This window comes from Ursus americanus, chromosome 21 (assembly GCF_024610735.1).
Source record: "Ursus americanus isolate L20-20 chromosome 21, mUrsAme1.1.p, whole genome shotgun sequence".
NCBI classification, from domain to species: domain Eukaryota; kingdom Metazoa; phylum Chordata; class Mammalia; order Carnivora; family Ursidae; genus Ursus; species Ursus americanus.
The window spans coordinates 6,683,301-6,695,380 of NC_142147.1; the positions used below are offsets into that span (position 1 = coordinate 6,683,301).

Genomic DNA, 12,080 nt, shown 5'->3' on the forward strand with positions numbered 1-12,080 from the left:
ACATACTGAGGTTATCATTGAATGAGCTCCGCACTTTTGGGGCCCCAGATACTAAGGAGAAAAGCCTAGTGCCTTAGGCTGCTCCTTCTTGATTCTGCCAGCAATTCACCTACGGTGACTCCCCAGCATCCCAGACTTCCCTTCTCAGAGCCAGAGAAGCCACCTATTCCTGTGACCTCCCATTCAGGGTCAGGTATAAAGTGGGGAGCCCTGGACCAGGGGCCCAGCACTGGACTCACTTGCTAATGCAGTCCTCCTTCTTGTCATAGGCGTGGATGATGCCCAGGCCCTGCACGGATGAAGTGATGTGGGAGAACCAGGGAGACCGGCTGATGTTCTCCACCTTCTTGAGCTCCTGGACTCCTCTATGGAAAATGCTGTGGGGCAATCAAGAGGGCCACAAAGTGGGGTCTCTGAGGGCTCGCTCTTCACACACACAGGTCCGACTATGCACTCAAGACCAAGTCTAAGTCAGATGGGTGCCATATAACTAGGGAGAAGGGGTTGTCCCACCACTCTCCTCTAGGACAGGCCATCTTGGTTGTGGGACAGATGGGGTGTCAGAAATGGGTCTCCAACATGAATAGACATTTTTCCAAAGAAGACATCCAGATGGCTAACAGACACACGGAAAGAGGCTCAGCATCACTCATCACCCGGGAAATATCAATCAAAACCACAATGAGATATCACCACCCCTGTCAGAATGGCTAAAATTAACAACACAGGAAACAACAGATGTTGGCAAGGATGCAGAGAAAGGGGAACCCTCTTACGCTGTCGGTGGGAATGCAAGCTGGTGCAGCCACTCTGGAAAACAGGGTGGAGCTTCCTCAAAAAGTTGAAAATAGAGCGACCCTATGACCCAGCAATTGCACTACTGGGTATTTACCCAAAGGTGACAAAAATACTGATTTGAAGGGATACTTGCACTGCGATGTTTATAGCAGCGTTATCAACAATAGACGAATTATGGAAAGAGCCCACATGTCCATCAACTGGGGAAGGAATAAAATAGATACACACACACACACAAAATAGAATATTTATTACTCAGCCATCAAAAAAAAATGCAATCTTGCTCTTTGCAATGACATGGATGGAGCTAGAGTGTATTATGCTAAGTGAAGTAAGTCAGTCAGAGAAAGACAAATACCATATGATTCCACTTATATGTGGAATCTAATAAACAAAACAGACAAACATAGGGGGGAAATAAGAGAGAGAAGCAAACCGTAAAATAGACTTAACTATAGAGAACAAACTGAGGGTTGACGGAGGGACATGGGCAGGGGGATGGATTGAATGGGTGTTGGGCATTAAGGAGGGCACTTATTATGATGAGCCCCAGGTGTTGTATGGAAATGATGAATCACTAAATTCTACTCCTGAAACTAATATTACCCTATATGTGAACTTACTGGAATTTAAATACAAACCTGAAACTATGAGAGAAAGAAAGAAAGAAAGAAAGAAAGAAAGAAAGAAAGAAAGAAAGAAAGAAAGAAAGAAAGAAAGAAAGAAAGAAAGAAAGAAAGAAAGAAAAGAGAAGGGAAGGGAAGGGAAGAGAAGGGAGGAGAGGGGAGGGGGATGGGGAGGGGAAGAGGAAGGGAAGGGAAGGGAGGGGAAGGGAAGGGAAGGGAAGGGAAGGGAAGGGAAGGGAAGGGAAGGGAAGGGAAGGAATCTGAGAAACGTGAGCCATTCCTTGCTCTCAGTTTTGAGCGCTTCTTGTAACAGAGTGTCTCCCTGCAAGACATATGATTCCAGTCTTTGATGACCAGAAATTTTCATACAATGCAGTTCCGAGTACAAGCCAATCACTTTTTGGGACCCAACCAAAGAAAAAGTGATCTGTTCCAATTCTGGAGGAAAATCTGGTCTGTCAACTGTCAATGCATGGTCTTCTAAAGGCATTTTCAAAGGTAATTTTGAATCATAGCCTCGGGAGCTGACTTTAGAGCCAAACCCCTCCACAGAATGCAGCTCCCCTGGGTGTTGAAGCTCCAGGACCCTGCTGAGCACCAGACCATTGCCCTCAGGCATGCACATTGGCAGGCTGGCCCATGACAGCAAATCCGATCCGCCCTCCAGACTCTCAGCTAAAACTCACCCAGGGGAGAGGAAGGAAAACCTCATTAGCTCAGAGCTCAAGTGAGTTAGCTGGAAATATTTAGGTGATTCTGTCATTGCCAGCCATGGTCTGGCCTGTCTTTGTAGCAAGAAGTAGGGTGCAGAGCAGAGAAAAACCTTTTGCTGAGTAAATCAACAGTATAAACTGGAGAACACACAGGAACAGTGGTCGGTCAAACGCAGGGATTACAGAAATGAACACCGGGCCAAGGAGTTCGTCTTAAGAATGGTATCCAAGACATGCTTTACCTTTGCAAAGGACTTACAGAAAGTGTTTATTGGGTCATCACCATAAACTCTTGAGGCTTATTGTGACCTTTCTTGGAGTCACCAAGGAGATAGTGGGAGACCAAAGAGAGAGCCCAGGGCACTGGTGTTAGTTCCCACGGTCACAACAGCTCCTGCACAGAAGCCAAGGACGCAGAACCTACCTCTCCAGCCCCAACGCATCCCTATAACTTCCCTTCCCACTGTCTGTTGGCACCATCTGCGGACTTGACCCACAAACTAGAAACATCCAAAAGTAAGCCCACAGTCTTGATTACCCAAACCACCTCTCTACCTGTATCACCTGTGTCTCTCTTCACGTCACTCCCCATCTTAGACCCATCCTTGGCCTCTCCCATCCCCCAACTCCATAGACCATTTCAGAAATGGCTCCCGAATCCACCCCTCCTTTCTCTCCCCCACTGCTGCTGCCTGTCTCATCTCTCATTCAGACTCTACATTTCAAGAGTCTCTCATCCCACAGCCGTGGTCCTGATCTTTCTGGAGCGCCATCCATCCGCCACACTGTGGCCAAAGTGATCTTTTTAAAACCCAGCTCTGAGTGTCCTGTCCCTGGATGAAAACAAACAAACTTGCTTGCAGGTGGAGGCAGGTCCAGGATTTGGGGGCTGAATCCTTTACAATGTGGGGGACCCTCTTTGAGACCCTCAGTGTCCAGCCCAAAATTCGGCACATCTAGGAGCATAATAAACATATTGTTGAGTTTTATAAAAACTCAAAGTTTCTGTAACATTGTACAGCTGACCCTTGAATAGTGCAAGGGTGGGGGCGCCAATCCGCCGTGCAGTTGGAAATCTGCATATAACTTTCGACTCCCCAAAAACTTTACTAATAGCCTACTGTTGACTGGAAGCCTTACCGATAACATAAACAGTCAACTAACACATACGTTATATGTAGTATATACTATGTTCTTATAATAAAGTAAGTTAGAGAAAAGAGAGTCATTAAAAAAATCTAAAGGAAGAGAAAGGTACTGTATTTATCAAAAAAAAAGAATCCACATATAAGTGGACCTGTGCAGTTCAAACCCATATTGTTCAAGGGTCAACTGGATTCCATTTCTAATTTCTAAGCCACTGAGAGCCCTACAGTCTCATTTGATCCTCACAAGCACCCCCTAGCTCGTGTGCCAGGCGTATGTTTTAACGATTCCCTTTAGGAATGAGGAAACAGGCTTGCTGCACTTCTCTGGCGTCCCGGCGAGGTCCTGCAGCTAGTTCTGCAGTAGGCCTGGGGCTCTGGTGCAAATTTCTGATTTCCAGCCCTTCGGCCTTACACAATACCCATCATGCTCCCTGCTGAGAGCTCGTGCTCACCCCAGCAACAGGGAAGAACTGGGTTCCTCCAGGGCTGGGGTCAATCCACCCTCCTCCTTCCCTCCAAGGTGGGTGAGGAAGGGGCTACGGGACACAGCCTCCCCAGGGCTCCCCAGCGCCTAGCTGCCCAAGGCCTTTCTCTAACCCTATCAGTGGCTAGGGCGGGGGCTAGGTCCCACAGCTCAGACGGACTAAGGACCGGTCTTCTCCCTCTTCTCCAGCAGCAGGATGGAAGACAGAGCTCTGTGGCTGAGAATCTAACAGCAGACAGACAGCAACCCTGGTTACTAGTTTCCTGGCCCAGGACCACTGACTTAACCTCCTAGTCGTGCCCACCTCTCAGGGTTACTCTGAGGCCAAAATGCCAGATCTATGCAGAGCACCGAGCGTAGCACCTGGCATTTCGTCGGGACTTAAAATCAATATGCTCCCCCGTTCGGAGAAGACAGCAAGGATTCAGCTCACCTGATACTACCCTGTCATTGTGCAGAGTTCACCAAATACAGAAAGGTTTCATGTGCTGCTTTCTAAACAGCACATCGACCTACCGTAAAAGAACGAAGAAGCCGACAGCAAGGCCGGCCAGGACTAAAAGGACAGCGGGAAACACAGCGGCCAATATCACAAGAATAAACAGCACCATAGAAAATTGCTGCAGAAAGTTCTCCGCGTGAAACGGCAGCCTCACATCCAGCTCGTCCATATCCTTGGAAAAACGGTTCATTAGCCTGCCAGTGGGAGTCGTGTCAAAGAAGCTCATTGGGCTCTTTAGGATCTGTGGAGAAAATGAGAGAGTCCGCGGCCAGGTGTGTGTTTAGGAAGCACTGACCGCTCTGCTGGGGCTGGGAGACTTCAAGCAGCTCGAGCATTTTTCCAGGGCCTGACACAGTGTCCCAGGCCATCCTGGGAAAGTGAGGATGCTCCCCATTCTTGTGACCCCCGGGGAATGGACCGAACCTGGGATGCGGCCTGGGGCATCTTTGGGAGGAGGAAGGTAGTTCGTGGCCGGGGACAATCTAAGTTCCCCTGTGTCTGTGTGCCTAGTGTGAGCCACGCCTGTGGGCCTTGGCAATAAAATAAATCAATAAAATAATCAGCTCTGCCTCCTGCAGCCATGGAACGAGGAGGTGGCCAGAAGCCCTTCTTGAGGCCCTCTGGGGACTCAGGGCTCTTTGGAGCGGAAGATGGCCTGCCGACCTGTGCATGTCTGCTCCAGTGCAGTGTCTTCAGGAAACCTTCCTGACCACCTTCACCTCTGCCCCTCGTCTAGCCTGAGGGCCCGTGACCCCTCCCCGCAGTCCCTGGAGTGGGCCTTCACAGTCGATAGTAGATATCTTGATTGCTTCCTCCACTGTAAGCTCCTCGAGCATCGGGTCTGTGCCCAGAGCCCAGCACAGGGCCTGATGCGTCACAGGTGCTCAATAAATGCTATTGACTGAATGACCGGAATCGCGTGCGGCCCCTGGGAGCAGTACCTTGTCAAACACGTGGTCGTGTAAGGAGGAGGACGCCATCAGTGTGGTCTTGGTGAAGGTGAACCCTTTGATGACACTGAACACCAGCACGGACACCATGCTCCCTGCGTACACCCACTGGTACGCACGCTGCCCCGTGTCTGCCAGCACCGCGCCGATCTCACACGCGCTCTTGTTGCCCTGGGGCCCGCAGGTCATCTTTGGAGAAAACCAAGAGAAGCACCAAGAATCGGTTAATTGTCAGGAAAATGGGAATTTGCCAGAGGATCTTTCCAGAGAGAAGAAACTCAAAAGCGGTGCATGATTGCAAAGAACGAACCGGGTGGTAAAATCAGGTCGCTTCCCTTGGAGGACCTCTGAGCTTTGCCTGGGTCCTCCTGCTGGGCTACCTGCCCCCAAGGCACCTGACTTACGAGGCTCGGCACAGTCAGTGGGCAAGCAAAGCAGGAAAAGCAGGCAGGCACAGGGTGGCCAGAGAGCCTCTGTCCCAGAAGCAAACTATACCTCAGAAGACCAAAGGTGATGTTGGGCCAGGAAGATGACAGAAGCACAGGAAATCTGGATTTCATGAGGCTGGCTGAAAAGCCCTCGGGCAGCCCATACAGGACAGGATATCAGGAACCTGCCTGGCAGAAATCACCAGGCCTTTGGGGAGGCGTAGGGGGCCTCTCTCTGTAGGATGGGCCAACCCCACAGTCCCCTCCCTTTTCTTTTTCTCAAGGAGCATTTTGGGGGACACTGGTCCACGACCCTGAAGCCCCTGGCAGGGAGGAGGGAGCCTGGTGAACCACGGGGCTCTAGGAAGATTCAAGAAGACCACATGCGGCTCCATCCTGCTGAGGGGAGAACACACATTTCTGCTAGCATTTCTGGGGAGAGGCCATCTCCTCCTCCGGAGAAACTGGCAGCTTCATTTTTCTCCGAGCCATGTGCTGAAAGTCAAGACTGCCTTTGGGGAGCAAACAAGCCTCTTTCTTTTAAATGCCATTTTGCTGATTACAGCAATAGCGGAAATGTAAACCAGAGGTGGTGGCTGATGGATGAAAATCCATAAAAGCAAAAGCTTCCCTGGGGAGCTAATTGATGAAGGGGCCCAGCTTGAACAGAGGAGGCTTCACAGCGTGGCAAGTTGTGCCCACGGCGTCTGGGGGCAGGGCAAACGCCTGGGTCTGCCATTACTGCCGCACGCTCAATGAGCCGATGGCACCGGCCCCCTGGGGAAGCACCACACCTAGGAGGATGTTCCATCCTGACCGGAAACCTTGGGCTCTCCACGGAAAGAGCTCTTCATGAGCCAGGGAGGATCTGGGGGAATATTCTAGAGATGGCCCTCTTCCTGCACAGTGCAGAGCACCCACTGGCTTCTCCCCTTGGGAATCCCCTCAGGAAGCCATGCCAACCTCTGAGAGAGCTATAGCGGCCTCTCCCCTGCCTACATCTCCCCAGTGCCTTCCCACCTCAGTTTGTCACAGCAACAGAACTATACCAAAATGTTATCTTGCAGGATGGGCCCACGGCATTCCCAGGGGCTCCAGGAAAGCTTCGGAACCACTGGCCAAAAGCTAGGAGAGTTTTTAGCAAGCGCCAGCAAGAGCAGAATTATCAGTCCTTCCCAGGAGGGGCCCTGGTCTAGAGGAGACCCATGGGTGGCAGATACCCAGTGTCTGAGAAAGACCTATGGTAGGTCTGCAGCACGACTAGGAACGGAGTCTGGCTTCTGCGTGTCTGGTTCCTCGGAGGAGCTCTGGAGGGCAGACAGAGCTGGAACCCTCCGACACCCGACAGCGTCGACAATAAGATGTCAGTTTCTGTTCAGAGGCCGGAAGGTTGAAGTCCACGCTAGGTTTCCCTGGCCGCTCCAGGGCCCTCCTCAGACATGCTGCCTTCGCCTGGCATAATCACAACATTTTTAGTCAATCCTTTCAAAAGTGAGGGTGGCACATAAAAATCCAGACGCCCTGCTTGTCATGCAAAATCAAAGGGAATTTGTGCAGGCGACTAATCTCAATTTCATGGAAAGGGGCCGCGGGAGGTTCATTGTGTGGTGTTGGGCACATTCATGCTCTCCGTCCACAACTGACTCAACCTTTTCCAACGCCAAAGGAAAACTCACCTGCGAGCCCTTGTCTAGCCAGAGACCCAGCCACCAATTGCTGAAGGCAGAGCTCCCGATCATCAGGAGGAAAAGGGACACCGCAAACAGAGAGAGGAGGTACCCTACAAGAGGAGAGGAGAGGTCCAGGGGGTTACAGAGGAGGGGGCCACGGGGGGGTCCAACCCTGATAGAAAATTCAAAGCCTGCAGGAGGAGGGCCTTGATCCCTGGGAACCACCTTCCCAGCTGCTGTCACAAGTCTGGGTGTTGGGACCCTGAACCCTGATGGGGACATGTGTTCCACCTGGTTGGAAAATGGGTCCAAATTGCCAATATATTGAAAAAAACACCAATATGCACCTTAATAGAAGCAACTCAGTATTCTTCAAAAACAAACAAACACCCAGTCTTGCTGGGCAGGGAATAAAATTATAAGGCATTTTTGCACACTGAGATGGGAACCTTGCACTGAAGGCAGGCCCTGGGCGGACTGCTGTCGCACTCAGGAAGAAGCAGCGAGGTGCGGAAGAACCACGGCTGGTTCATGGAGCCGCTCACTCAGGTTCAATAAACGGAGTCTGGCAGCTTTAATGGAGATAAAGGGTGATTCCATTTAAAAGGCTGTATTATCAGACTTCAGATGGAAAAAAAAAAATAAAAGCATCGATAAATGGCTCTAGCATAAAAGGAGTCATTATTAAGGAAATCATAAAATGTGAACCCAACAGTTTGAGAAAAGGTTTTTTTTTCATGCAAATTAAATCAAGAAACCCGTTGTTTTAGATCGAACCTCCGGAAGCCTTAATGTACGCGTGGTACGTTTTCCAGGTCACGGTTCCTTCCCGAGGGGATTCAGTCTGGACGAGCTGGTGCAGAGGAACTACGGAGACAGACACAAGTCCTGCGGCGCGTGCTGGCGGCAGGAGGGAGCCCAGCGGGTCAGGCACACCCCTCCTGCACACCCACACCCCCAACCCTTCCTTCCATTGTCCCACACTTTGAAATTCCCAACACACTTTTGTTCTTGTTATTTGATCTTTATCACAGGCCTGCAAGGCAGGTGGCTTTCAGACTTTCGAGAAATATTTATTTAGCAACTACTATGTGCTCAGCCCTGGCATACAAGGGTTGTTTTGGTCTAGTCCTGTAGAAGTAGTTCCTGAGAAGGGGGTATGGATTCGGGAGCTTTAGGGAACCACAGGAGGCATCTCATCAAGCCAGCGACCCCAGTGGGCAACTGGAGCTTAATCTTAATGCAGAGAAGTGTCAGAGCCCGTGTGGAACACACACCTCACAGGTTTTCACCCGACCAGAGGGATAGAGGATATTTCTACAAATCCCACTGGTCCCTGGGTGAGGGCTCCTCCCTACGGGGTTAATTCCCCAACACTTCTAGCTTGACCTGAGGTTGGCAGCTTGCAGAGAGAGCCCCCAGGCTCAAGAATACTGCAGGGAGTCGGGCTGCATGCACTGAGGTGCTAAAGGCCCCCACAGCCACTACTGCGGGGTGAGCAAGGAGGTGATGGCTCCTGTCTTCTCGGAGCTCCTGCCTTCCAGAATAAACCCAGGGCATCCTCCTCGGTCAGCCGCTGCCTGGGCGCCCAATTCCCTCCACGTGGCTGTTCCAAGTCCTCCCCACGTTCCAAAGGGACGGCAAAAGGACTGTCAAGTTATGGGAAGCACCTGCAGAGGTGAAGGGACGCTGGCTAACGCAGCTCCCGGCAGTCGGAACTGAGCGCTCCTCCCCTTCCTCTCCTTCAGAGAGCAGGAAAATGTCAGCTCCAGAGCAGAATCCTCTACCAGACATGGCTTTCATAAACAGAGATCAACAGAGCTAGACACGGGGGTGCCCCTGCGCATGGGCTCTCGGCACCTGGCTCCGAGAGGGATAGCTGCCACACCTGCGAATAGCGCTACTATTACACCCTCTGCCTGGGAGCCTTCGCACTTCTTTCAGAGTGTTCAGCCTGACTTCCTCGCATTGTGGCTCTCTCCAGGCCTGCAAAATGAGGGGGATGCCTCCGTGGGTTGGCGGAGCCTAATGAAAGACATCCTGGAGCCCAAAGGGAACTAGTCAAATCCCACTGTAGCCCCAGCCCAACCAGGAGCTTGATGATGCTCTTCCCCCTGCTGTGCTTAAGAAAATGCCCAGGTGCCAGGCGCGGGGGGCACTGCTGCCTCTAACCGGCTCCCTTCCTATAGCGTCCAGAGCAGGTGGGTTCAAACGCTCAGTTTCCCCTCCAGAGTGGGGGGGGGAGGAGAAAAAGAGAAGCAGGGTTTACTTTCTCCACAGGACCTCACGTCCTTGGCAGCCTGGAGCTTTCCCAGGAAGGCGTGGAAGAGACGGTGGGCACCTCACTTCAGCCTTGGCCGCCTCCAGAGCGATAAAAATATGTTGTCTTTCCAAACGTGCATGCATTTGTCACAAGCACCATTCATGGTGCCAAATTTCATCGATTCAAAGACTCACTTTTTTTTTTTTTTTTCACATTTTTACATCTCTGAAATCAGGATGTGCCTTCCATTCGGTAGTATGCCATAGCATCTAATTGGCAGAGATTTTTCTTTCTAAGTGGTACACAAAATGATGGAGATCTTAAAATGGATGGTATCTTAAATTTGACGGAATACACTGAGGTTTTGTGTGTTTTGTTTGGTTGTTTTTTTTTTTTTTCCCCAGCTACGCATTACTGAGGAACAGAGCTCTCACTTGGGAAGCCACCAAGGGCACTCTGAAGACAGACAGTGGATCTGGATCCCTGCCCTCTCGGTGCCCAGCCCCGGGGAAGGGCATAGAGTAGGTGCTCCACAAGTGTTGAATGGATACAGGGGTGGAAGGGAAGAGCGCGGGGAGAAGTCGGAGCTTGACGAGGCTGGCCCTCACCAGGCTTATCTTATCTCCCACCTCTCTTCTCTTTGCCTTCCTGGAATTCCTTCCTGCCTTCAACCTCAAAATCCTCCCCTTCTCCCACCTTCTCACCACAGCTCCCCACCCCCCCAGAAAACGCCTGCATACCTTCAACGGACCAATCCCCAGGTTGCCACCTCTGTGAGGCCCTCCCTGACTTGTCATGCCCACTCCAACTTCCCATTGCCCTTATCCCAGTTTCCCATGATTATCATTATCCCCTTGCCTGTGTCGCCCACCAGACCATGAGATCCTGAGATCTCATATTTTTGTCTATGCAGACGAGTGTGGTGCCCAGCACATAGCAGAATGCTTAGTCCTCCCACCCAGTGTTGTCAGTGCTGCACATTCCTTTCTCAACGCTCCCCAGAAAGAATGTGATGCATCTCTCTTGCGCGTGCTTTTGCCTCCAACCAATCTCTGTGCACTGCTTTGACCTCTCTAACTAAAACAATAATAACTACTATCGAGAGGTACTATATGTCAGACACTGGGCTAATCATTTTATGTGCATTTTCTCATGTAATTTTTGCAAGAACCTATGAGGTTGGTTATTATTCCCCCGTTTTACGGATTAAGAAACTAAGGTTCAGAGTGGCCAGGTATCTTGTGCCAACTCACAAAACTAGCAAGTGGTTGAGCCAGAGTTTGGACTCAGGCAGTTTAACCCCAAGGTTCACATGACAGTCAGCTGTGCTAATTCTAGCTGCCCCCAAAGGACTTACAAGGTGCCTACATTTCTCTATCCAGAACGCTCAGCAAATATGTAAGACTATGTAACTGAGGGAACAAATAGCAAATACCTTTTATGTCTACAAATTCTGAGTCTGTTTCAGGTTCTTTTCCTTCATCTTTCCCATCTCCTGGAGCCAAAACTAGGGTGAGAAATAAAGAGAGATCTGTGTCTGCTCGTGAGCCATGGGCAATAAGAGAGGAGTGGTTCGAACTCGGATTGTACCAGCATCTTCATCTCTCTCAGAGGGGCTCTCCTTAAGGGCTTCCACCATTGCTGCATTATAAATGTGCTCGGGATCCTGGAGACAAAACGACATTCCTTCTGTAAGTTCCAGGACAGGACCTCTTGCCAGGCTCGAGAGCGAGAGCGAAAGACCCCATCTCCTGCACCCAGGTGTGAAGAGTTACCTTGAATTGCAACCCTCGGAGGTTATGAATCAGTTTTGCATAGCACCCTCTCTCCTCCATCAACTCCTTGTGGGTTCCCTTTTCGCAAATCTCTCCATCTTCTAACAAAATGACTTCATCACAAGACTCCAAGAACTGCAAAGACATTAACGTGACCTACAGCACACTCCTGCCTGGTACGAGAAGAGCGCCATGCCAAGCTCCCATCCAGGGGCATCCCGAGCTCCTCTAGCACGGAGGTTCTCAACCTGGGCACTGTTGGCACTGAGGACCAGGATGCTCTTTGTGGTTGGGGCAGGGACTGGGGCTGCCCTGTGCATTGTGGGAGACTTAGCCGCCTCCTCCTTCCCTCTACCCATTAGATGCCAGTAGCATCCCCCTTCCCCAGTTGTGCTAAGCAAAAATGTCCCCAGATATTGACACATGCCTTCTAAAGGGCAAAATGGCCCCCCGTTGAGAAGCACTGATCCAGTGCCTATTGGTGTCATGAGGACAAAGGGGGCGTCTCGTTGTCACCGGGAAACACTGTTCCCTAAATGAGCTGCCCTGCTAAGAAATCTGATCGGGGGCAGGTGGGATTTGGAATATGAAATTGACAAGTGACTGCAAGACAAGATCTGGTGGAGAGCAGAAATAGGACCTCAGCAATGGCCTTCCTTCGCTACAACGTTACAAGCCCACCTCATCATCCTCATCTAGCCCAGGAGAAGCGGAACATGGAGC

General features: G+C 50.8%; 1 protein-coding gene across 3 annotated transcripts in view; it reads right to left on the reverse strand.

The window, feature by feature from the left end:
• Positions 1-12,080, reverse strand: part of ABCC12 (ATP binding cassette subfamily C member 12) — a 65,690-nt gene that overhangs the window by 15,702 nt on the left and 37,908 nt on the right. Inside the window, exons 14-21 of one of the 3 annotated variants that reach the window (XM_087853340.1) lie at positions 11,358-11,492; positions 11,173-11,248; positions 11,018-11,089; positions 8,097-8,186; positions 7,326-7,429; positions 5,213-5,410; positions 4,286-4,512; positions 240-377 (exon numbers count right to left, since the gene is read on the reverse strand). In XM_087853340.1, coding sequence (XP_087709466.1) covers positions 240-377; positions 4,286-4,512; positions 5,213-5,410; positions 7,326-7,429; positions 8,097-8,186; positions 11,018-11,089; positions 11,173-11,248; positions 11,358-11,492 — 1,040 coding nt within the window. Of the gene's footprint in view, positions 1-239; positions 378-4,285; positions 4,513-5,212; positions 5,411-7,325; positions 7,430-8,096; positions 8,187-11,017; positions 11,093-11,166; positions 11,249-11,357; positions 11,493-12,080 lie in introns of those variants that run through there. The other 2 variants (XM_087853341.1, XM_087853342.1) reach the window with 2 other exon arrangements.